At 40.4% G+C, this 26798-nt stretch overlaps 1 protein-coding gene across 5 annotated transcripts in view; it reads right to left on the minus strand.

The window, feature by feature from the left end:
• LOC119553967 (DNA-binding protein D-ETS-3) overlaps positions 1 to 26798 on the minus strand; it is a 29778-nt gene that overhangs the window by 2104 nt on the left and 876 nt on the right. The window contains exons 1-8 of one of the 5 annotated variants that reach the window (XM_037864664.1): positions 24566 to 25692; positions 23757 to 24050; positions 22833 to 23209; positions 19947 to 20114; positions 9782 to 9832; positions 7198 to 7257; positions 5039 to 5086; positions 1413 to 1602 (exon numbers count right to left, since the gene is read on the minus strand). In XM_037864664.1, coding sequence (XP_037720592.1) covers positions 1413 to 1602; positions 5039 to 5086; positions 7198 to 7257; positions 9782 to 9832; positions 19947 to 20114; positions 22833 to 23209; positions 23757 to 24050; positions 24566 to 24570 — 1193 coding nt within the window. In that variant the 5' untranslated portion in view covers positions 24571 to 25692. Of the gene's footprint in view, positions 1 to 1412; positions 1603 to 5038; positions 5087 to 7197; positions 7258 to 9781; positions 9833 to 10004; positions 10984 to 13476; positions 13603 to 19946; positions 20115 to 22832; positions 23210 to 23756; positions 24051 to 24565; positions 25704 to 26798 lie in introns of those variants that run through there. The other 4 variants (XM_037864665.1, XM_037864669.1, XM_037864667.1 and 1 more) reach the window with 4 other exon arrangements.

Genomic DNA, 26798 nt, shown 5'->3' on the forward strand with positions numbered 1-26798 from the left:
CTGTGAATAAACATGTCAAATGAAGCATTAAAGCACTTGTCCTTGCTGTGCGGCTGTGTGGGTGATTGGGTGTCTTGGATGTCCGTGTGTGTGTGTGAGTGAAGGATATTTATCCCGGCCGGGCTGAGTGTTAATTTACACACCCACACACTCTCGCATTTCTGAGCAAACATGAAAGCCAACGGCGATGATGTCTCTTGTGTTCAATTGAGTTGAAATGCGCAAAAAGAACAGACATGTTGAGGCTTCCTGCACATCAAAAAGGATTCCATTCCCCAACCCCCTCGGCCTTTGTTGTTGCCTGCTTTTTTCTAGACTTTTTACATTTTATTTACATGTGTGAGCCGAGCATGTTGCAAATTGGCTGTCAGGACTTTTCCACTTGAATTCGCTCCATTGGCACTCGTTTGATTGCGAGTGACAGTTTCAAGGAGCCGTCTAAAAGGGTTCTTCGCCCTGTGGATTAGGCCAACTCGGCCCTGGTCATGTTTATTCAGCAAATTGACCGTTGCACAAATAGTTTGTGCATATGTTACACGGCTCTGTCAAATGCTGCAGCTCCAGATTTCGAAATCGAGTTATGTTCTCCTGCAATTAGATTTCGAATTTATTGGATTTTTGATTACATTCCCGCTCGGTCCAAGGGAACAATTTATGATTGAATTTCTGTGACGACCTGCCACGCCCACACAATCAAGTGGGCCAAAGTCTTGGCCAGCCAGTGGATTAGCTGGCCAGTTTTTTGGGTGATTTTCTGGCTGTTTAGCCATCAAATCGGCTAATCAGTGCAGGGACAAATCATTTACTGATGAGCCCAATACCAAATTGCACACATGCTCGCATTTTGACGCACAGATATCGGCTAATTAGGGTCTACTTCAGTGCACAAGGAAAAACAACCCCATGTGGTTAGGATATAATCCGAAATCGAACTATTTTTTGTATGTGGATTAATTTGTGACATAACAACGTTTCCATTCTCGTATTTAAAAAAAAGATAACCGATTTTTTCTCTGTTTAAACACAAGACCTAAAAAAGGTCATTTTTTTAATAGAATGTTTGGCAGACATTTGGATAGTACTTTAATCTGTTTAAAAATGAGTTCGTTTATTAGGTTCGTTATTAAGAAATGGGAAACTATACAAATTTAAAAGTAGATAATAAAATTGATAATATAGAAGGGCGGTATTTTCATTATATATCATTTTTTTTCGTTGATATGATCTTTAATTTGCAAAACTTTTAATATGCTATTTTTTATTTTTTTTATTTAAATTATAGAATATATTTTAGTGATACGATATTAAGATTCGGTTGTCATAAGACGATTAAGGCTCATAACTCCCATAGGTGGAACATCTTTATCGGTACGTTAAAATTTTTAAAAATCAAGTATTAATATGAAACTCACCTCAAGGCGCGGCTGAGCTTGTCGTAGTTCATGTTGGGCTTGGACTTCCGCTCGCCCCATCGGCGGGCGACCTCGTCGGGATCGGTGAGCTTGAACTCGCCGTTGGTGCCCTCCCAGGTGATGCAGCTGGCGTTGTTGGAGTCTGAGAGCAGCTCCAGCAGGAACTGCCACAGTTGGATCTGGCCAGAGCCTGGAATGGGAAATGGTAAATGGGAAACGGATAATATGAGTAATGACCTCTGTGATTCGTACGTATTGAGACATTTAATGTGGGTATTTTTGGCCTGCCTAAATGTCCATCAAAAGAGCATATCCTTTTGGCGTTTCGGGCTTAAATTAACTACAGCTGCGGGGATGTGGCCAAAAATGTAAGCATTTTGTGGCATGCAAAGGCCCCATAAAGCATTTCCTGCCCGGTCCTCTGGCCAGGGAATCGAAACGCAATCCGAGAGCCCCCAAAGTGGGTATCCCCCCTCTATAAATAACTGAGACCACGGGGGTAATCTATGACGCTTGCCTCGAATTATTGTAAGAGAAGTGTAGCGCAACGGAAATGGCATTGCATGTAAGTGTAATGGAAGTGGCATGGAGCAGCTCCTCCGGGAAGCCTCGGAGATATCATGGCTTGCACTTTCACTTGGGAGGAACCATGCTGGGATTTTGAATTAGTAAAAAATTGGTGGTTTCTTGGAAGTATTCTCTTGGAACCATTTTTAAACAAAGAAAGGAATTCATATATCATCATAAAAAAAATTAAACAGTGTGCTTTTATTTTGGATTAATAGCTTATAAGAACTTGTGCTCTCTCTAAAACTTCATTAGAATTCAGAATTGTAAAAATTTTGGTATCCTCTAAAAGTTTTTAGCTAAATTCTCTTTAAATCTCCATAAAAAAGGCATGATTTATTTATTTTAAATTGTATTTTATGTTTTTACGCCTTGTCTTCTCTTGAAGTTTATTACCTACTTTGTGTAAAAACTAAAGCCAATCCTCTAAGGCAATGCTATCGTTTTCCACCTTCTTTTGTTATTGGCTCTTTGAAATGTGGTTCCAGCAATATGTATTCACCCATATCATGGTAGAGCCCCATTTGAACTTTGACTTTCTGTCTTAACTCCACTCCCTCAGCCCTTAGCTTTTTCTATTGTGCGTGCTGAAACATTTACAGAATTATGATTGTATATTGTGCGCTGAATTTGCTACGCATTCGACGCAGACATCATAAATCGCTTAATCATTTGGCAATTAGGCCGTGGAAGCAAAAGGACGAATACGAGGGAATACAATCGCTCCTTTCTCTCTGTTTGCTGTCAGGCGAAATACACAAAAAAGGACACTCCATGGGGTGGTTGGGAAAACTTGAGTTGAGAAAAAAAGGGAAAAGGAAAGGGGACCTTTTGGGTGGTGGCTTAGGGCTGCTCATGTGTGAGAACGTCATGAATATTGCGTTAATTGCAAATCATGGCCAAGTGAATGTGTTAAGTGCCAACACGACGATTCTCCGCCGACTGACGATGATGAATGATAATTGTTGGCCGGGCAGAAGACACCGAGTCAATGGGAAAACAGGGCGTGGCCACTTGGCCAATTGACACGCTATTAGCAGCCAACAAAAGCTAACTAAAGTGTTTTAATTGCCCGCCAAGGAGTGTCAGCAAGGCGTTAAAGTTTGTGATCCAAAAAGAATTTTAATTTAATAGGGCTAAGAAGGAAAAAAAGTTGTAAGACCGGAAGCAATTAGCCTGGCCAGTTCTTTGATCTCAACACATTTTTTTCTCGTTGTTTCCATAATTAAGAAAACTTCAGTTTGGTCCTGGCTTATTTAGTTATGCAGCAACTACTGCTACAACTAAGGCAATCTCATGTTTCCCTTTTTTATCACTCATGCGGCCTGCATATGCACATATGCAAATGAGTGTGGCATGTCAAGTGTTGGCCAGCTGGCCGGACCTGGCTAACAAAGCGGTTCCGTGTCGAGAGGAAGCCATAATTAATCAAAAACAGCATTTTTGCCACCCAAAAAGCGAAAGCGCACCATGGTACCATTGTGTTTCCATGGTGTGTGTGGGTTTTTCTCAGTGAGCTTTTGCGTCCAACTTCAAGTTGAAGTTTATAGCCAACTCTTGGCAACGGCCTAAACCCTAAACCAAAAACCCCCATAAACCTAAACCGCACAACAAACAATCGAAAGAGAGAGAGAGAGAAACAATGAGGTGGATAGAGCGAGAGGGCTGGATTCGTGTAAATGTCGCGCCGGAAAATGTTGGGCGTCTGGGTTTTTATGCTAATTCCGTTCGAGCGCCATGTTTCGATGGTGCAAAAGTGTGGTGGGGAGGTGGCCTGGGTGGTTTCAGCCCACTTGGGGCATTGGCAATGGTGGGTGGAGCCCCGGCCAAAGCCCGAGCCACCATAATGGCGGCGTGAAAAGCTTGCCCCAGCGCAGGATCAATAGGAATTATTGATTTTGCCTGGCAACTGGTCAGAGGCATTGAACACCATTTTGAAAGTGACTTTCGTTTCAGGGAAAATTTAGCAAAAAAGGCACAAAAGAGTTCAAAGAAGGGGGCATTGTTTGCACTCACATTAAATTATTATTTTATTTTGCCCTAAATTTAGTTTAACTTTCGGCTTAATAATTTAAAACGCTTGCCTATCGAATTTTGTTAGCATTTTAAATGTCTTTTAGGTAAAAATTATGTTCAGATTAAGATCTTAATAATAATTGAAACACAGTTAACTGCTTGTTTTACGTTAGTTGGTTGAGAAAGTTGATTGATTTGTAGGCTAGTTTAGCTTTGCATTGCTAGCAACACATTTATAAATTGTTAAAGTAAAATATTCTTTGTTATACAAAATGTTTGAGTCTTTTAACATTTTTTCCCCTATTATTAAGAATCTATTATTATTATGAAATGTAATTTTGTCCACAATCTTTTAACATTATTGCGTTATATTTTGCCAGCCTGGGAAAACCTAGTTGCCTAATTTAGATGATACGAAACCCTATTTAAGCTATAGTTTTAATGAATCCAATCACTTTTTCTCATGGTCATTTAAGCCAAAGGCTTTGTGAGAAAAAAAGAACACATCCATTGACCAATTTATCAAATCCATAAGGGAAACGCCCACCGTCGAAACCCTTTGACGGAGCCTTTCTCTGGGTTCGCAACTCTTTTTAATGGATTTTTGCCGGATTTCAGACAGGGCGCGTGCCCAGAAAATAGACAATTCCCAAGCAATGAATGAAACGAAAAGTCGGAGCTGCAAAAAACAATTGCCAGGACACGCCCCTCACACACACACACACACACTATAGCATAAAGCGATGCAATAAATTTGGGAAAACACCTTTCGCATAAATTAGAAAACTGCACCCCGAAAAGGCGGAGGGAGCCCGCCGAAAAGGGTTAAACTCGCATGCAATGGGTTAATTTGTTAGGGTCGCCCGTCTGGGCAATGACTAAGTCGAATCTCGGCCAGAAATTGATATGATAATGAACTGCGGGCGGTGGAGGTCGAAGTGTTTTCCCTTGGGGGTTGGAGCTTAGTCACGTGGCAATCGCGGGAAATCGGGGGAAACTAATCGCGGCACCTGCATCTTTATGCTTTTGTGATTTCCACTCACCTGAGCTGGCCAGTCTGCTGCTGGTGGGTCCGAACATTTGATATGGATCTGCGGAGAGGGTGGAAAGCAAATGGAAATGGAAAGCGTGGCATTAGTACCGGTTCTTTATGCAAATATCTTAATGAAGGGTGCCGACCGTTCTTATGGCAAATACAAAAGGCAAGTTTTAGTTTCCGTTGACGAAATGAAATGCATTACCAGAAAACTGTGAAAAGCCTTCACTATATGGCCATATATCCTTATATATAGGTATATTTTCTGTGTGTGTGTGTGCCTGCCTGCAGATGCTTCATTTGCGCGCATTTGTCGAGTGCACTTGCACACACACTCACACTCGAAATATCCATTTCACTTATTATCCGGCGCGAGTTTCCTGCTCGTTGCAAAAGCCTAGCTGTGTGAGTGTGTGTATGTGTGTAAGAGCGGCTACACTCAGAATACGGATCTGCATAGTACCAAAAAAAATAGCAAAATAAAAAGCCTTTATCGGAAAGCAAGGAAATAATGATAATGAAGTAGTTAAAATAAAAGATCGGAAAAAATTGAGATATTAAGAAAGCCAAGATCGAAATTTCATAATTTGAGAATTTTCTCATTTTTTCGAGGAGAAGCGTTCTTGAAATCAAGACGAAAGGGCTCTTGATCTTGTCTTTCGACATGAAGCGATATTTTTATTGTTTACGATGAAAGAGCTCTCAATTTTTTTTTCGTGAACCTTTTATATTATAAGATTTTGAGATTGAATTGATTTTTTTTTAATTTTAAATTTTAATTTAAATTTTCAGAGTATAGTTCCAAAATAAATTCATTAAAACATTTATGACTGTTTTTATCCTTGACTATTATAATTTTTTTTTCTGCTTTAACTCAAATTTAATATGCATTTTAAATTGTAAGCAACCTGGGAGTTTCTATACTTAAAGGCAAATATTTTTTTGTGTGTTGCATTTAGGGAAAAGAAAGGTTACTCTGATTGCACCGCGACCGACACCAGACATATAGCACAATTGTCCGTAATTCGCATCATCTAGCCAGAGTCCTCCGCCGCTCCTTGGCTTGTTTTATTTGAGTATTTTTTTGTCGTAACTTTGAGTCCTGTGTCCTGGCCATTGTTTTGCCAACAGTTTCTTCGGCTCCAGCTTTGTTCTCTCAACAGCCTTAATGCCCCGAAAAAAGCGAAAAAACTGCCCCCCGACTGGCACGCGTCTTATTCAACCACGGCCGTCAAATTTGACAGCAACAAAAGCCAAGCCAAGTGCGTCTGGGTCTGCGGATCCTTCCTCCTCCCCTGCCCCCCTACCTCCCCGCATCACCCTCTAATTGAGAATCCTTTATGGCAGCTTCAATTGTTTCCATTACGCTTCAATTCCACCGCTCGGCACTTTTGTTTCCATTACCATTTCCATTGCTCAAGTGGCGTATTTAAGGTTTTGATTCTGCGACAGTATTTGCTCGATTTCAGTTTCTGTTTCGGTTTCGGTTTCGCTCTCGAAGTGAATTCGAATGAATTTTAAAGCCGGAGGGTAGCAGGCTGGAAAAAAGGACTCGCAGCCCACAGGACTCGTCGAGTGGCACTTGCAGCGCGCGTTCGATACACACAATGGCCAAACTTTATTAGTGTTGGCCAACAGAATTCGTTTCGTATTTTGAGCCGCACACTCTGCTTTTTTCGAGATCTGTCCTGCTGGCTGTTTATGTTGGTTTTTAGGCTGAACAATGTGGCACGTGGGCTGAAGCATCTGCACTTCATAGCCTTAAGTTTGCTTGAGGTTTAACGGAGAGAAACATATACTTGATATTGACAGATCGAAGTTTATGTGTGATTTTCATTTAAATGTGTAACGGACTTCATATGATATCGAACACTAGAGGGGTATTTGGATCTAATACTCATGGATATAGATTTGCCACTATATAAGTGTAATGTTGTATTCGGTACCAAAAATATCGTACACTTTATAAGTGTAATGATGTATTCGCTACCAAAAATATTGTACTTTTTATGGATGTTGTCCTCGACATTATTATAAGATGTTAATAAATGTATTATTGTTAGGAAAATATATTTTTAAAAATGTATTTTTAGTATCACAAAAAAAACTCGCCTCTCGTATTTGTAAGCACCTTATAAGATATAACCAGATTTTCAGAGTACTCACCAGGTTGCCGTAGTTGTGAGTGCGGATCATGTTTGATGCCCAAGGCGTTCGAGCTGTAACCTGCAAGCGAAAGCATTGGAGAAACGCGTTTAAATATATTCAAATTGTTAAATTAAAAACCTGTCGGCCCTGTCAGTTAACACTCTCAGTCGAACAATCAAAGGCAATCGTCAACTCAACCGCAACACAAACATTATCTCTGGGCTGGCATCAAAGAACCCGCCTGGATGGGGCGAAATGGTGCCCGAAGGCAGGACACAGGACAACTGTGACATGAGCATCGCTTCGCAGGATCTCTCGGCCTGCTCGTAATGGAATATGATTGCAAAGAGCGAAAACAATGCCGCTGGCAATTCAATTTACAATCTCTGCGCGTTCAAGTTGTGTGGCAAACTTCACGCTTCATACTCGAATAAAATTAAAGCCGCAAGCGCATTGAAACACCAAGGACTCTGGGAAGTACACTAGGAAAAAAAAGGTGGGACTGGATGGGGTTTTGAGGTTATCAAGTTCCTAAATAGAAGAATTTGGAAGATCAGTGATGCCCTAAATAATTGATGTTCAGAGGAAACTGTCAAACTAACCGTCTGTCAAACTGTATTAAAACCCGTAACCATTTCATAAAATTTATTTGCTTTCTAATGCATTTTTAAAATACTTTAATGCCTAACATAAATCTGATATGTTACTTTTGAAGAAATTTTGACCCTATCATTTCTTTGAAATCGTTTTTTTCCAATTTACAGCCGATTTCTCAAAGTCAGGTTAACATTTTTCGTTGATTTAAATTGCTGTTTCGATAAAAATCAGAAAAAGATATGTGAATCTGTCCTTCGTAGCAATTTAACTTTATGTTAGCATCTTATCCAACAGATAAACGACTAGAACCTTAACCTGACATTGAGAAATCGAACCTATAATCTATATAGCATTTAACGGAAGCTCTTTTTCACTGATTTTTTCGCTCTGTAGAGGGCATTATATTTTCTGGGTGGTTCATGCACCGCCCGCTGTTGTTTTCGTTGTCACTTATTGTGCTAAAAAAGCAGCAACAACGACAACTTTTCATATGACATTTTTGGTTTTGCGCTTTGCGTGGCCACTCAACTGCGAAGAGCACAAAAGGCGACCGATTGCAGCAGCAGCGGGAGGTGGTTGGGTTGGCAAGTTGTGGTGGAGATGGGTGGCTCGGTGGCTCGGTGGCTTGGTGGCTCGGTGGTGCAGGTTCCAGCCTTAACTAGAGTTGAGCAGCAACTCGGGCTGTGCACAATTTAGATGTCATCAATGGCCAGCAGCTAAATGCGCTCAGCCAAGCTGAAATTCTGTCTCTGTTCCTGTCGTCCACGGAGTGTGAAAAACATTTTGGAATTTCTCAGATTTAAAACCGCTCTAGGCGTAGGTCCTTTTTTTCTTGGAGTGGGTGTCAAAGGACAATATAATTTCAATTAGTGTGAGCCATAACTATAACTAGCCTAATAGCCCTTAACCCCTCTGCTCGCTTCACTAACCATCCATTCAACGAGTCGCAACCCCTGGTACACGTGTAGTCCACACCTTTTTCAGGCCTTTATCTATATTGTACCCCCAACCGAAATGTCTGTCAATATTCCATTGATGGCTCGTTGATTTGCTTGAATACATCTATCAGGCGCACATTTTGCATGCTTCACTGGCTTCGGTTCGTGTGAATTGCCATCACTTTTGGTTTCGAACTCCATGTCGTATGTGTGTTTTGCATATTTAATGTTTATTTTTGGGTTCCTTGAGTGCCTGCCTTGTGGGACATAATTTGCTGTAATTTCGGGCTTGGCGCAGAACTTTCTGAGTATATTTTATAGCAATTTGTGATCATTGAAACTTTGCAAACTAGTCATGTTTTTGGGGATTTATGGCCATTAAAAGGAGTTGCGTTAGGGATTGTAATAGCCTTTGTAAAGATACACATGCCAAAGGATAAGAACCAATTTGAAAATTAATATCTCAGAAAAAATAGTACTTTTCTATTTGCTTTGTGGACAATAGAGTAAGGAATATTTTGGAAACACAATAAAAATCCGTGATTAAATCAAAGATGGTATGTAAAAGAGTTGAAACTTTTCACTTACACTCATTTATGAACAATATTTATATAAAGGCATTGAGTTCACAACCTTGATTATTAAAAAAAATATTGGTAAAAGAAATTAAGTGAAATGAAATAAGGTTTCAGAAAAAACAAACACAGTCAGGTACCTAAATTAAATAAAACTTATATCTTTGCCTCGCTTTTAGTTGTCTCTATAACAATATTTTTAATGGTTTGTGTTCTATTTTATGTATTACTATAAAGGTTCAATTTATCACTATTTTGCTCAAAGGATTTTTTAGAAGATGGAATGGAATTTGATAATAACTGAGATGATAGATGTTAACTGTTTAAAAGAATTTTTTAGGTGCTATTATGGAATTTGATATAGTTATAAATGATAGAAGTTCACTTTGCTATCAGTTGTTTCTTATAAATCAATTACTTTTTGCAAGGGAAAACCTTTTTCTAAATACCAACTTAAATTTCCTTTAAAACTATTACTTGATCAGAACTCACCTTGCGATTGTGTCGAACTGTGGGAGCCCCACGACGATTTGTACGAGGAATCTGCAAAAGAGGAGAACCAGTTGGTTTAGTAAGTATTAAAGCCACAAGAAGTGCGATCCATCAGTCAGCCGACGGCAGTATCTTAGGGGGCTAGAACTACACTTGGTCTTGGTCTAATTACTTGGATTCCAGGTGGCCGACGGTCGGGCTGGATCACACACCGCCCACTCACCTGCGAAGAGCATTGAGAAGTTGCTGAAGCTGCCCGTGGAGCGTGACAAGTAATCGGCGGAGGACTTGATGTCCAGCATTGTGGCTCTTTGGGTTTTTTCGGTTGGCTGTCGTTCCACTCCCCCCCCAAAACACACACAACAATTAGTGGGAAATTCAAATTCAAATTGCTATTTGGTATTCGGTATCTGTCCTTTTCGCACTCTCTGTGTGTTTTTCAAAATTTTTTGTCTTTTTTTTTTTATTTGGCAAGCGGTAAATTGGTCGCCGGAGGCCGGAAACTAATAACACGGAGACGGAGACGTCGCCAAGTGGTGTCCGCAATTGAATTTGTTTAAAAAAAGGGCCAGAACGGGCAGCGGCAGCGACGCGCAGCGGAACAGGAAAAGGAACGGGAACAGGAACGGGAAAAGTGACGATCGGAACCGGTTACCGTTTACCGGACACCTCGACTTCCGCCCGAACTTTCCAATGCACTTTTCGACCTGCCTGCCGTTCGCGTGTCCAACTGATTTATATGTGTCAATGTCCCCGCACGTATACGTGATATTTTTAAGGTCCTTGTGGCTTTTGTATATTTGTGTGTGGGTAGGCCCAGCGTGAAACGAGTGAGTCGCGTAAATCACCAAGTGGGACTAAGAAAGGATGCTCGGAGTGGCCAGGACTATCGGGCTTGAGCACTGACACCGGATTGCGTCCGATCTGTGGCACGGCAGCGTAACAATTGATTTCATTCCGTCGTCAAATCGCGCATATCCTGCCTGCGTCCTGCCATCGTCCTGCCTCCTCCAACCCTTAGCTAGGTTTTTGCGGCCGTTTGGGGGTGGCTGGTTGGTTGGCTCGGTGGGTGGTGGGTGGTTCGCTGCCCGGGTGTGTATCTATCTGTCTGTCTGGGTTGGTCTGGTTGCTGTTGGCTGTGTTGCTGCCTCTGTCGCTGCCGCTGCCTCGGCAGGATATACTTAGGGTTTTAATCCACAGCCACCCCCTCGTTTGGCTTCCACCAATCAGCATTGAGTAGGGGTGTGGCCTGCAGAAAGCTTTGCTCTGGAAAAGCTTTTTACAAATGGCTGGGAAGCCCAGAGAATGCCCAGATTTTCATATTTAAAAACCCCATTTCTAATGATCTCTATGGTTTTGAGTTTTAAATATTGAGTAGCGAAACCCTAGAGCTTTTCAAGCTCACTCTCTCTCTCTCGCTTTTTTGGTAGGAGGTTACCATTTCCACTTGACTAAGGACATGCCGCAGGACCCCTGACTCCGTCTCTTTCCCGCAGCGCACACCATAGTGCTGTCTCCCTCGCGGGCCACTCAATGCAGCCGCTGCTGCTGCCGCTCGTGCTGCTCCTGCGGCAGAGCTTCCAGAAGTGGCATCGCCTTTTTAGTGGGTGACACGAAGCAACAAGGACGGATGTATTATCCACTTCCTTTTTCCTTCCACCAAACACAAGGATATTACCGTTTCGTCGTTCGCCTACAACACCATTCCCCCCACCCCCCAAAAAGGGGGAGGTGGCATTCGGTGGGTGGCTAGGGGGTGGCTTTTGGGGTGGCTGGGCAAAAACAATGCGCGAGAAGTTGGAGCTGCCTGCTGGCTTTCGTAGGAGAAATCAACAATAGTTGATTGTGAAAGGCTTTGACTGTTTGGTGAGAGGGGGTGGGGGGGTGTGGGTGAGGGTGAGGGTCAGGTGGGTTAGGGGGCGGTTAAGGGTGGTGCACATGCGTTGGCGTCGACGTCAACTTCGCTGCAGCTGCTCAAGTGCAGTTGTGGCAGTGCCTCCACAAAACTCCTTCGCCTTCTGCTTGCCCCACGAAGCAGGCAACAGAAAATGACAGACCCACACTAAAGCACATACCAACACACACACACACACACACACACACACTGACGAACTCATCTACACAGCTGCCTTTTGGGCTGGCTTAATTAATTTTTGAATTCCCATTGAAATTGTTTTTGCCCAGGCTTTGCCGCTGGCCATTTGAGTCCCCTCCCTGCATATCCTTGTGTATCCTCGTGGGCGGCCAGGCTAATTCATAGGCGTCAACGAACAAATTGTAGTTCCTCACTCACACGAACAGAGGAAAAGCTTAGCCCGCTTCCTTTTTTATTGTGTTCTATGCCCTGCCCTATTATGTTCTTTCAATACCCTACAGCAATTTTGGAGTAATACTATAATGATTTTTAAGATGTCATTTACATGTGCTAAGAAGGATTTTGAAAGTAGTTTCTCCTGTATAAGTACGTTTAAGATGTATAAATCTTGAGGCTAAGCATATTGGTAGTACTTTAAATATTTTACAAAGGAAAATAATAAAGCAAGGGTCAATAATAACTAAATAATATATAAAACCTAAGTTTAATTTTGTTTACGTTACAAATAAATTAGCAAGTTTGTAACAAACTAGTTTTATAAATCGTCCACGGATTATTCATATTTATTTTGTATATTTATTTAAAATATTATTATTTTTAAAAGTTGTTCCTCTTGTGAGGGCTAAAGGCTTATCTTAAAAATTGAATTAAAGATACTACATTTTAATGCATTTCTTTTAGAAATAAGAAGTCTGAAACAAGGCACAAAATCTCTTAAAATGGAAACCTTCTTGCAATTTTCTTTTAAATTTATGTTTGTTAAATGGATTATAGAAAATGATAACTTTAAAACCTATAAAAAGAAATACAATTGTTTATTTATTTCTGTTTATAAAATGAGTAGCAAAAATTCGATTGCTTGACCTTTGCCCTGCTCATCTATTTCATTTTAGTAAAAAACAAATTTCGCTTTTCACCCACGCACACACACTGTACACACCGCACCCACACAGCTGCAATCATTCAAAGGGAAAAGTTTAGCAAGTCAAGGCAACTGTCAATGTGTGGGTGTGCTAGTTTGTGACTCTGCATGTGTGTTGGTGCTGTGTGCGTTGCTTTGACACGCAGTTATTTAATAAACGTAGCTGCAGGGGAAGCCCCCTTTTCCCCAACACCCCACACACACCTTACCACCCACACCCCCACCCATCATAAGCTCTCAAGTTTTGTATGTATGTGTGTGTTTGTGCTAATGGCATCTAAAATGGCTAAATAGCAATTTGCTGTTCTCTGCCAGAGGAAAACCAAGTTTCACTTGGCTCAAAATGTTTGCTCTGCCAAAGCGAGGGAAAAGGAAAAGCTTTTTATTTTGGTATACCGGCATATGTTCGTTTGTATGTCTTAGCTTCGCTTAACATTTTAATTGCATTCATTATGTAATTTCATTTTCACGCTTTTGGGCGAAAAACTTTAAATTAATTTCTTTTGTTGTGCGATTTCCGCCATTTTGCGCCGCCGTAACATTTCCGCCCCCTCAAAGTTGCGGTTGCCTTGGCTCGCCCACCGGTCCCGCCCACAAGTCAAGTGTTTTAAGTTAGCTTTAAGCCACAACACATTGGCCTGGGCCATCAGTGTGTGTCTTTCGTTAGATTTCGCCACCAGCCACCCACAAAATCCCAGCGCCCCATGAGGACAATCAATGCATCGGGCGCCTGGCCATTTGTTTTGTGTGTGCAGCCAAAATATTCAACGGAGCGTCAAGACAAACATGACGACACCAACTGCACTGAAAGAAAAATGAACAAATTACTTGAATATCCAATATGTTTGGAAAGACCCCATTTCGATCTTAAATACTCTCAAGTTAAGGCAAAGGGATTCGTTTTGAGATTCTACAGAAACTCTACGGAAGGTAAATTAATTTTTCCCGATAAGAATTATGTGTCACTCCCAAAAACACTCAAAATGAAAATATTGAACCACATCCTATTCTGTTAGAAACCCTTTATACTCATGATACTTAATTAAAAGCAATACTCAAATAAATTATTTAAATACATTAAGCGTATATGAATTTTAAGCTTAAGAATCTTACATATGTATCCTTGAAATCTCAAATATCTTAAGACATCGTTCATAATGTATAAATTTTAACGAACTCGTTTATCTACTACCTTTAGTTGTCTATGGAAATTTTTCATAATAAATTTACAATCGGTTCATAAATTTAAAGGTTTTTTTTAATATTAAATTCACGGTAATTATTTATCTAATCTTCAACTGATTTACTTTGATTCCCATATTTTTTCAAAGTGCAGTAAAGACAGGGAGCATATTGTCCTGGCCAACCACCCACAGCAGTTAATAAGAAACGCAATCAGCGCCGCGATTTGTTTTCTCAAGCCTGAAGAGATAGAGGGAGAAGGAAGCACAGATAGAGTCCTGGCCAGACAGAGAGAGCTGCTAATATTTATTCGCCTTGCAAGGCTGAAAACACTGAAATGGCCCTGCCTACAATAACAACTGGAAGTCAGACACGTGGCCATTAATGACGTATGAATGATGTAACACGCGATGGAGACTTTGACGCGGCACGTGGCCAGCGGCCTGCGAGGCATGACAGGCCGAAAGATGCCCCTGCTCCTGCTCCTGGTCCTGCTGCTGGTTCCCCATTGACTCCTTGCGGGTCTTTAATGTCCTGGCTCGAGCTTCGATCCAGCCCCTCCTCCTACGCCACGGATTGCTCATTTTGCCCGCGGCGAATTTCGCCTGGCGCTGTGCATTTTGTTATTGCCAAAATGCGTATTGTTATAATCGGCATAAGAATAATAAAAATACAATACACCCATTTTTCTATTGCCCTGGCTGGGCTGTTCCAATATTTGTTAATCAAATGGGCGGCAACGGCGGCACATAAATCAGTTTTGAATTGGCAGCTCGTAAAGTTTTTATTGAGAAAGCGTTGAGAGGGTTAATAGGGGTTAAATATAGGTCTAGGATGGGATGGACTAACAAAGAATATAAATATCTAATTTAGTAAAAAGTTTAAGCCAACTTTTTAAAACAGGTTCGTAGACTTAAAGTTTAGATATTTTGGTTTATATCTTTCGACCTTTGAAAGAGATCTATACATTTGTATACACTAGGTTATAATTTTAATTTTTCAAAGATAACATTAAGCTTACCGTTTTTACATACGCTTTACAAAATTCCCAAGCTTTATCCTAAATTTTCAAACTGACCACTATATTATACCTTTATTCACACCTATTACACCTCGCTTATCAACTGCACCAGATCTTAATGACTCCCCGAAAGTTGTTCCCACAAAATAAAAACATTGCCGCCTAGGAATTCGTACAAAAACAGTGAACACGCCAAATCAAACAAACCCTAAACCACAAAAATGAATACCAGACCCACAAATAAAAGTGAAAATTGTAATAAAAACAAATTACAGACACGAACAACAAACGGGTGGGCAAAAGGAAGTTCTCACAGCGACATATTGAAGGTGTCCTCGTGGCTGTCTATCTAAACAATGCCGGCAATAATTGCGCGATTGATAAGGTGGAGGGGGTGGTGTGCGGCCGAAAAAAAGGGAAAGGTGGAAGGGTGACACGAATGGAGGGTGCCGAGTTCGACTCCGATTACCACCGTTTGACTTTCTCAGATAATTGCAAGAGAGTGTCACGAGCTCGTTTGTTCCACGCTCCTTTTTATGCCGAATACCGCTTAACAATTGAAAGGGTATATTGTTCTCGGGAAAAATCAACAACATTTATAAGCAAAATATGAATTTTAATATATTTGAATTATACATTTTGGTAACTCATCAATTTATTTTTCAAATTGTTACCAACTTTCTTGCAATTAGACAAAAACCTAGGTTGTAACTAGGATTATATATATTTCAACATGGCTTTATTTCGAAAATTAACTCGAGAGAATAACTTGAATTCAAGAACTTTTCTTCTTGAATAGGTCGGAACACAATTTCTCAACACGATCTTTCTATCTTTGGTTTTGATCTTGGTTTATTTAAGTTCTTGGTTTTTATCGATTTGAACTGCGTTTATCTCTATTTCAAGATGGCTTTATCTCGAAAAACAAACTTGAGAGCACGACGTGAATTTAAGAAATTTTCTTCTTGAATAAGTGAGAAGATTTTTTCTCGAATTGAGAAATTTGATCTTGGTTTATTTATGCTCTCACTTTTTTTTAGGTGTACTTGGTACACAGTATACCTTGGTTGTAACACTAAACAACAGAGCTCCGATTTTTATTTTATATCTTTTTTGATTTCTTCTAAACTGAAAGCTAACATATTCACACGGCACACCCCTGGCGAGCACCCTTCACCGACTACCTCACCCCGCGCCACTTAAGAACCAATGACAACAAACAATTAACATTGGAAAAGGGGTTGGAGGAACGGGAACGGTTCACGTGCCCGGCCAGCTATAAATTACGGCGGTTTGACTCCCAGCGACCCTCGATGTCAATTGATAACGCGGATTGACTTTTTGGCGGGTCAAGGGTTTCCACTCTCCGGCTCACTTCGGTTCCAGGTCCCACGGTCTCACGTGAGTTGTGTCACTTGAGATAAAAGCACGGCCAGTGTCGAGGTGGCGGCCATAAATTCAGCGAGCTCATAAATTCAATTGACAACTAAATTGCGGAGCGCTGGCTGCCGAGACCGGAGACGCTTCGACACAGCCACCTCCGGCTCCGGGTGCACTGCGTTTCCGCCGTGGAGCAGGGAGTGGGCAGGATGGTTGGGTCCTCCTGGTCGCCTGGAGGTGGCCTAGGGCTTCTAAAACTTTCAAGTGCGCCCCGCTTTTCCATTTTCCACTTTCCTTTCGCCGCCGCCCATTGGGTTTTGTGTGCTCTTCCTATTTTCTCTTCATATATATATATATATTTTCCTTTTCTGATATACCATGTCGGAAGCGGGTCATTTCCAGCGGCATAAATCACAAAGAGCAGCGGACTTCGGAGGCGGAAGCCAACCTGTTGAACTCACTGACAGTTTTCTATTTCCCAACTGTTTGGGGAGCGTTTTTTAATTATTTTTGTAAAGTTTTTCGTTACGGCTAGGCAAATTTGTTAGCCTATCTTTGGTGGATCAATGTGAAAATACAAAAACTAAATTAGCCAAACATTTTCCAGCTTGTTGCCGTCATCTTTTCGGTGGGCTGGGTTGGGTGGTTGGTCCAACAATGACTTGATTTATGAACGACTCGTGGCGAAATCTCCCGGGGGAGGGTAATGACTTGAATCGGCAGTTAAGTGAACCGCGAAAAGGGCCATGAATAAAAATATTTGGACATCAATAGGCGCACACATGAGCGGACAATAGAGCATGGGAACCAAAAGTTTTTCCAGGCCAAGTTCGCCGCTTTTCTTCTCACCAAATATGCGCATTTTTGGCTTGCCATTTTTCCACTCTTTTCCCTTGTTTTTTTGCAACAACATTCATAAATGCTAGTGAATAAATTTAAGCGCAAGCGTCAGTCCGCGAAGCTGTCAAAAAGGACTTCATCGTCCTTTGGCGCCAGTTGGCACAGCAGCGTTTTCAATTTATTTTCACAGCCTGAAACAATTACGGGCGAAAAAAAGAGAAAATAAAGAATAAACTGTGCGCAAATGAAATCAGAAATTAAATTTCAAGTGAGCAAAACATACGGCGCAGGAGGGCAGGGAAGGGGATTCAGGAACAGGACGACAGATGGAGGGAGACAGGACGAAAGGACGCAATGTGGCGCTCACTTGTGGGCGGCAAAGGCCAAAGGGGGTGGCCGCCACCCGCTGGGCGCGCTGGTGAGGGGCGGTGTGGGGTGGGCCCGACCTGCTGCCAGATTATGTGATTATGATTAGAGTTGAGCACTTCGGGTGAGCCACCGGCAAACAAACAGCCCAGCGACAGATGATGATAGACATCGCAAATATGATTTTGTAGGGCCCGAAATGTAATTAAAAATCCGGGAGAATGGGGTGCCCAGGATGTTCGATACATGTTTTAAAATCTTAAAGCTAAGGTGAGCTGTTTAAAACAAATTTTGGGATTTTACCCAAGGTAATAAACATTTAACTAAGAAACATTTTTAAGAAACAACCTATTTAACCAATTTCTTACTTCCTCTATTTACATTAAGGCTTAAACTTCGTTGAATTTTTGATGTATCATAAAAACAGCTTATTAAATTGAATACTTTCCAATTTGAAATATATACAAACGGGCTAGTAACATCGAACATTTTTCGACAAATACGGAATTAACAAAACTTTAAATATAAATTGGAACCTATATATGGAAAACTTCATCTTTTATAGACTTTTTTTTATAGATGAACTTTCTTACCGTATAAACACAATAAAAATAGCCACGCAATTCAAGAATACACTTATAGTACTATTTCAGAATATTAATAGACTATATAAGTTTATAGACTTGGTTTTTTAATTGGATTACACGGTATCCGAACCTTACTTAAGTGAACAAAATTCCGAAATAAAATTTTTTTTATGTTTTTAAATATGAACTAAACCAAATGGATTCGAATTCTACTTTAAATCTTTATAAATACCCTAATATGGTTTAATACCCATTCATTCAACACGTAAGCCCCATTAATTAGATTCAATAAACCAAAATAAACAAACATATCAGGCCAATAAAACAATAAATTCTATCAATTGCCACTCGATGAGTTTAACGATGACGTGCTGCCGTCCTGCACCCTTTTCCATTATGCACACCTAACCGCTCAATTGTCTGTGCCGAAAGAATCCCACACATCGAGCCCCTCCCAGCCAATCCAAAGATACAGATACTCCGTAGAGTATCTACCACGCTGTCAGCGGAGCGTGCGCCCTAATGCGCTTCACATAACATTTTGATCATTTTATGATCTGTCGATTAGCCTCATTGTCCTCGCTGAAGGACCATCCCTCGAGCTGGTCGTGAGGACTGGTAGACAGGATGTCTGGATGCGCTCGGGGGTTGTCCTCCCGAGTGAAGTGTGCTCGAAGGAGCGTGTGACTAACACGCTTTAATAGGATTAGCGCTGAAGAGCACTTAAGAGTCAAATTATCAACGGGCAGTCACAGATTCACTGGCAAAGAGAGCGAATGTTGTGACTGTTGCGTTTTGTATGTTTACAGTAGGCAGGAACAAAGGACACAAACATAAGGCCTTGACAATTGTTTGCCAACTTTCCCACTGCCAAATGAACTCAATTGCAGTTCCCAGAGGGACCTGGCATAAAAGGTTCGCAGCCCAGATTACGCGCATTAGTCAGGCTTAAGGCATTAAGTCAAGTGAGCAATTGAGTTATCAAATTTGGGAGATACTTCAAGAGGGATTTAAACACTTCGTGGGAAATGATGAATCAATTATGTTTAAAGTTAATTTTAGTTATCTTGCTACTATATTTACCAAAAGAATAATCTTATATATTTATTATACTAATTAAATTAATAATGTTATATTTAGTTTGTTAAAATAAACGTATCAAAACAAGTATTTCCTTCTGTCTTCATAAGTACTGTTAATAAAATAAATTTAAATCTTATGTTTATCCCTATTATTGTGTGTTATAAAATTCAAATTATTTGAGTTCCTACAAAAATTCTAATTGTTGTCCCTAACTCAAGGCAGTTCATTATCAAGTAAAGGTTCCAAAACCTTTTTATAGATATGCAGAGGGAATTCCACTAATTCAAATCAATCCATTACTTATAAAATAATATGTCATTTGTTTCTTTTATACCAAAATTAAAATAAACTCGATATTTTTTTTAGGAACAAATGAATTATCTGGTTATCTAAAGGTTCCTAAAATATTGTATAATAATTCAACAACAAAAATAACCTACCTCAACTAGTATTTATACAATGTTATTAAATTTCATTATAGTATGATAGACCTTTTAAATGTTATTCCAGGAACCTCCCAATGCCCAGGAAAACCCCTCGCCAAGGACATTCCACCCCCTGAGCGCACAAAAGCGCCACCTTTTATGTGAACAATGACACTTTGTGTGTCATCTTAAGGTTGCTGTCCTGACTGAAAGCTGTCAAAAGCTCAAAGGATACTTTTGACATAATCACAGTGTTGAACTTACACAGTGCAGAGCCGCCTCCCGATGCTCCAGATCCCCCTGCTCCGGCGCCACTGGAGCTGCTGCTCTTGCTGCCGCTGATCCTGCCCTGCTGATGGTCGCTGGTCGAGGACGAGGACGAGGGCACCGCCGCATGCGAGGCTGTGGTGGCGCAGTCCAGCGAGGATTTATCTGCAAGACGGAGGCACAAACAAAAGGAAATTTTAATTGCCAGCCAGCGAAATTTTGCACACTCAGCACGGCACGCTTTGCCGTTAGCCACGGAAAGGATCCGAGAAAAAAAGTGAAAATAAACGGAGAGCCGGCACTCATAAATCTCGGCATAGATAATTGTCATCACAACTAGCGACTGGTTTATTTATGGCTCGAATTATGGTTTTTACTTCTCTACCCCAGCCTGCAGGGACGTCACGCAACGTCGGCCAACCTTCCAGACCTCCACCCCTCACCCTTCCGCCCCATGGAAATGCTGACAGATCCTGTGAACCGCAAAGGACATAATCGCGAGGGTTGTCACTTCACAGACCAGCGATGGAGATGTTTAATTGCCGTAAATCTTTGTTTGATGTAAACAACAATAAGCCAGTCAGCAAGGAAAAAATTGCACGAGGAATTTGCTACGCTTTCAATTGAAATGTCAAGCCGGATATGATACGAGTCCATGATAATAATAACCATGAAGATGATGGGAATCGGTTCCCATCATGGGAGCTGTCTGGAAACGAACTGTATCATATTTTGTGAGGCTAACTTGGGGGAAAATTGAATCAGAAACTGATAGATTGTGGATATATAATACGGTTTTTGATATAAAAAATATTAATTCTTCCTAAAGGTTCCCATTAACAAACTGAATTTTAAGTATTCATTTTACTTCTAAGTCACTATACTTATTTCAGGACTTTTCTCAATATTTTGTTCATAAATTCATTCAAATGATGATAGATTGTGGATATATAATACAGTTTTTGATATGAAAAATACGAGTTCTTTCTAAAAGTTTCCATTTCACAAATTAAATTTTAAATGTACATTTTACTTCCAAATAACTTTACTTATTTCAGGACTTTTCTCTACGTTTCGTGTATAAATTGAATTGGTATATATATATAATATTATGCGCCTTGGCTTGGCTGCAAAGTGTAATTATTTTTTATGCGCCTCTGTGAGCCAAACGTCTTTTGAGCAAAAAATAATGAGTTACGCATGACAAAATCTTTTCATGGCGAAGCAAAAGCGGCAAAAACTCAGCTACAACTTGACATCGACCACAGAAAGAGACAGCCGGAGAAAGGATGAAAGAGACGGGGGCGTCAAGGAGCAGGAGGCTGGGCTGGCTGAAAAGGATTCATTTCATATTTGCTTGAGCGCGTCGAGATGAGAATGGAAAAAGATGAGCTGGGCGGCCATTTTGTGTCTACCAATTGCGAGGGCAGACTTTGGAAGTTGTCTCTTGGGAAGGAAAGCGTCCTTTAATTGGCGATTAAAGTAAAACCAAGATAGGCAAAATTTAAGCCAACATTTTATTATTACATTTTAGCCAAGTTTTTACCATGAAGCACTCGTCCTTCGGCCCAGGAACAGACAAGTCGTGCCTTGTCAGCCTTTTCTAATTGAAAACGTAGCAGAAACAGGACATAAATTTGCCAAAAAAAAAAGATAGCAAGTAGAAAAGAAGTTTTCTTATAGAAATAAATGGACATGGACAACTTGACGGACGGAGGCGGCATAACAAACTCTTGCCAGGCACGCGATGAAATTGTTCGGTTTTTGATGTTTCTATCAAAACCTGGCAAGGACCGCAAACAGTCAACAGCAACCGGCTCCGGGCCGCATTATAAGCCACATCCGCTGGCCCGGCTTAAATTGATAAATATGTAACCAAACCAAAGCAAGCCGAACCGAAAAATAAAAACCAACCATGAAAATATCAGAGGAATAGAAACCGACCCCGGGGAGACCTCAACGTTTATATGGATAATTCAATTTAAATTTTTTTGCCCAATTTTTTCGCTTCTTATTGTTGCTGATACAACAAGCAGAATTATGTACATGGCTGGTCGCGGTTTTTAGCCGTTGTTTTGGCCATTAAATGTTACGGGCCTGGACATATTTGGTGGTTGGTCAAGTGGGCAGGGATCGGCGGGGGTGGCCGTTGGCCAACATATGCTGCTTGGATGTGTTTAAATAAATACGCGAAATTTGCCACTTTTGTGGCACAACATTTTCGGTTGCTTTTTTCTCGCTTTGGGTCCGTTTTGCCTTGGCCGGAAGCGCAGGATTTGTTTTTCCGCCATTTCGTTGACATTTTTGTGCTAGACAATTGCGAGAAGGTCAGTGGGTTGGTGCACTAAAAATATATTTTTCGGTGTTATTATCTAAGTCATTTATATAACGACCATGTCCGTTAGAATAATTTACAATTAAAATTTTAAAAATAAATGCCTCACCATTTTATTTTAAATAAAACGATTTAATATAAATATAATAATTTTTCAATATAAAAGATGTGGTTTTGTACTAACCATATTCCTTGGATATTTATATGCATATATGTACATAACATTGCACACATTTTAAAGAATCAACGCAGAGCCAAAATAAATATGAAATAATAATACCCTAAGTAAGTCCAGAATTTTCAGGAAAAGCCTGAACCTACTCTCATATAATTGGAGGTGAACTACCCTTTCCGTTTCATCAAATAAAATACTTTTACCAATTCTTTTTTTTCCTTTAATGGGATAAATAATCATTATAAATTATAAACTCTAAATGCATACAATGCATTTACCCGAAAATCTCTTTAAAGTGTTTGAAAATATAAAATAAATGCTACTTCTTTTTAGCAGCTGTTTTATCCCAATGTAAAAACTATAGTCAGCTTACCTGCCCGGACTTTGTGCTCCACATGCGAGGAGCTGGCCGCCGTTAACGATGGAAGTGCCGGAGCCGCACTCACCGCATCCAGAGTTCCGGACGTGACCTGTCCGGCACTGGACGTGATGACGCCGTGCTGGGTGACGGCGGGGGAGCAGCCGGGCGGAGGCTGCAGAGTGTCCAGCCGGTGCCTCTGCACACCGTTCCCGCTGCTGCCCAGCACTCCGGCCGTACTGCTGCTAACCGCATTGTAGTTGAGCACCCCGGCCACGCCCACTCCGACATTGGGATTGTGTGGGAGGCCGAGGCAGTTGCCAGCCCCGTTTCCCGACTGGACGGGCAGGGTGTCCAAGGTGTCCGTCAAGCGCTGGCTGGAGTAGATGTCACTGTGGTTGGAGATGAACATTTAGTCTTTTAGTAGATGGCCAAATAAATTATAAATCATGTCAATAAATTAATAATCCGAAATAATAACACTGAACTTAAAAACTTGTTATGATAAGGTACCCCAGTTTAAGTATACCTTGCTTTAAATTGGTAAGAAACCATACAGAAAATCTATAAGGTTGGAATATTGCTCTCAATACAATCAACTAAAAGCATGTTAAAACATTCTATTTAAAGACCTAGCAACATAAGAATCTTCTAATAATAGGTATTTTCAGTTACTTTACAAACTGTCTCGGCAGAGTTTTCTTGAGCAGGTGCCTAAAACTTTTCAAAAGAATATATACATTTTAAAAACATAAAAAGTTAAGGATTTTGTTTTCATCTAAATTATTTAAAAAATATTTAACCTTACAAAGCTTGGAATAGAATAATCGACTTTAAGTAATATTGAAAGATGTTCAATATTATAAATATACAGCACAAACAGTCATTTTAAAGACAACAATATTTAATGCCTAGTATTGAGTTTTAAATCTGGCTCACCTGAAGGCACTGCTGGCCCCGAAGAAACTGCTGCGGTCCTGAAGGGCCGCCTTGGCCTTTTCGACGCTCTGTTTGAGCTGCTCGAAGGTGGACTGGTGGAAGCGGTACGAGGTCCAGTCCGGAGAACACTGTCCGAGGGTCAGGCAGTCCTCCGTCTTCACCTGGGCGAGAGTGGGCGGCGAGACTCGCTTCAGGTCCAGCGCCGTCTGATACGAACACGAGTTCTCGTACATGGCGCACGCCGGGGGAGCCTCGATGGCTGGCTGTTGGCTAAACAAGGGATTCCACTTGACTCTGACGAAAAAAGAGATCGAAAATAAAGGAAATTGAGATCATGAAAACATAATAAATAGGAGTCCAACCAAGAAAAACAATTCTTAAAGGCTCCATAAGAATTTTTCTTAATCAATATCTTCTAACTGAAAATATATGATAGATAATGCGTGAAGACAGTATTTAGTAATAACAAAGCGTTATGTATCATAAGAATTTTGTAATAAGTACGATTCAAAAATATATATAATTTTTTAAACATATTTTAAATGCATTTCACATTGTCTTTCAAAGTTGAACTTATATCACTAAATATATAAAATAGTTTGCATTTTTCTTTTAAAGATATAATACTTAGGTATCATACAAACGTATGATAGCTTTTGAAAGAATTTTAGTTACAAATATATATTTTACTATTTTAAGTAAAAGACACTAGATCACAGGCACCCCTTAAAAAAATATATTGATTCCCTCTTACTTCCCTTAGCGAGTACTTTAATTGCTCTAAAGTACAAGTAAATTCCATCACTCACCTCATGGCAAAATGCAGAACAAGATATTAATAAATCATAACGCCAACGCCTGGCCCACAATTAAAGACTGCAATTTTAAGAATGCCTCTCGGGCCAAACAATCGCTCTAATTGCCATGGCTCTAACACGTTAAACAAGTACCCCCCGAATCCCCCGAATGGCTGGCATAATTAATAGTGGCTGCTTTGGAGCTCTGGGGCTCCCCTAGATATAAACACGACGGGCATAATTATCTGGCTCGTTATTTATTGTGTGTACAGTCCCGGTTTTTGGACTGGGCCAACGTTGCGTATGAGCGTTGAACTGTGCGTGGGTGGCGGCCATTTGAGCGTGGCTCTCTAATGTCCAGCTGGCCTGGGACAGGGGAGGCGAACCATTGTTTACTGGCCCTTTTCGGCCAGTCTGCAGTTAGCACACACAGGGCATGCAAATTTTTGCACTCTGCCCTCGTCGGAAGTTGCTGGATTTTGATTTATGCCAACGAAATTTATGCCATACAAAGTGCGACTTGTCCTGTCTCTGGCTTAAAGTACCCTCAAAAGCGAAAAACAGAAACTGAAACTGGAACCCCAGCAGCTTTAAGATCTTTTGGGGGAATAGATTTCGTTATCGAAACGGTCGCATCTACAGAACATCATCAACTTTTGCCTTGTCAGACATTATAAACGGCCTGCACACGCCTCATTTATTATTTATTATTTGTACTTGGGCCCAGGACTTGCGTTTGCATGTACGCAAATTTCACCATCCAACATTAGCAGGCGGACATTTTCTTTTTTTGCGTTTTTGTACTTTGTATCTGAGTATTTTCCAAGTTATCACAATCGCGGAGCGAACGCGCGCACACCGGAAATACGAGCGGGATGCCAGGATGTCGGTCTGCAGATGGGCTGAATGCTCGTCCCGCTCTCCAACGCGTGTTGATTTTTTGAATACCAGTTCGTATCGCTATGATTGCCGAGTTTATGCCGCTCGACAGCTGTTAATGGTGTAATCCCCTTGTCGAACGACAGATCCTTTAATTAAGAGGCCACACGTTTGGCTGCCCTTTAATGGTTTGTAAGATTTTTATGCGAACTTCGAAAATTTGGATATTATAATGCTCTCGCTGCTCGATGGCTGATGGAACTGCTGGGCTGCTTAATTGTCGAGCTTATGCCGATGATGCTGCTGATTTGCTCTGTGTGCTGGTTTATGAATACTTCCGTTTTAAGTCTGCTAATTCGATTAGCAGAAAACATATGCCGCAGAATGTTCTGATGGCTGAATGAGCTTTTTAGGGGGTTGGATAATTATCGTTAGGGAGAAATTGCTAAGGGAATCGCAGGAAATAACGAAAGTTAGTTCTGAAACAAAATTTCCTTTAGCTACTTTTTTTGCCAATGAACTCTATGGATTAACTGAAGGAGGGACTTGTTAAAGTATCTCTACGATACACTAGGTTACTTTGTATTACATTTGAATATCAACATCTTTATTAAGAGTTCAACTCGTTGTTACACCCTCGGAGTGACATTATAATTTAATTCAAAAGTTTGTCACGCTGTAAAGAAAAAATTTTCGATCCCTGTGTGACTAGCCCAGGAAATTAAACGTTGTAAACTTGTAGCGTTAGGTAGAAGTTTTATAAAAAAAATACAAAGCAATACAAATAAAATATTGTTGATCAGCCGAAACGATCTAATCGATGTCACTCTATCAGTCTGTAGGGTCTATCTGTAGGTCAATTTATATAGAAATCTCACTTATATGAATTGGCTTATCTACGGTTACCGTAATATGATTTCAATTTACTAAAATGTTTACAAGATTATCTTATAGATGTTTGAATTGAGGTCTACATTGAATGCAATGCAAACTTCAACAGGATCGCGATCCTCTTGGGTATATAAGCAAAGTAATCTTTATACTGATTAAAATTCTAGAAAAATTTTACATTGACGCAGACTTAAAAACCTCCAATTGAATTGTTTTATATACATAAGATAATACCACATGTACACTTGGATGTTTGTAACTGATACTAATTCAAATGTGTTTTTTTTAAATAATGCTTAAGCCAAACATGCAATTAACATAAGGTATATTGAATAATACATTTCGCTTTTTAAAGCTTACTAAACTAAGTAAATTGAATTAAATTCATGTATGCTTTAAATGATTTGTTGTTAAAAATTAAGCATTTGAGACATGATTGTTCTAGTTTACGAAGTTATTCCAATTTATATTTTAA

The sequence above is a fragment of the Drosophila subpulchrella genome, chromosome 3L (genome assembly GCF_014743375.2).
Source record: "Drosophila subpulchrella strain 33 F10 #4 breed RU33 chromosome 3L, RU_Dsub_v1.1 Primary Assembly, whole genome shotgun sequence".
Classification (NCBI taxonomy): Eukaryota; Metazoa; Arthropoda; class Insecta; order Diptera; family Drosophilidae; genus Drosophila; species Drosophila subpulchrella.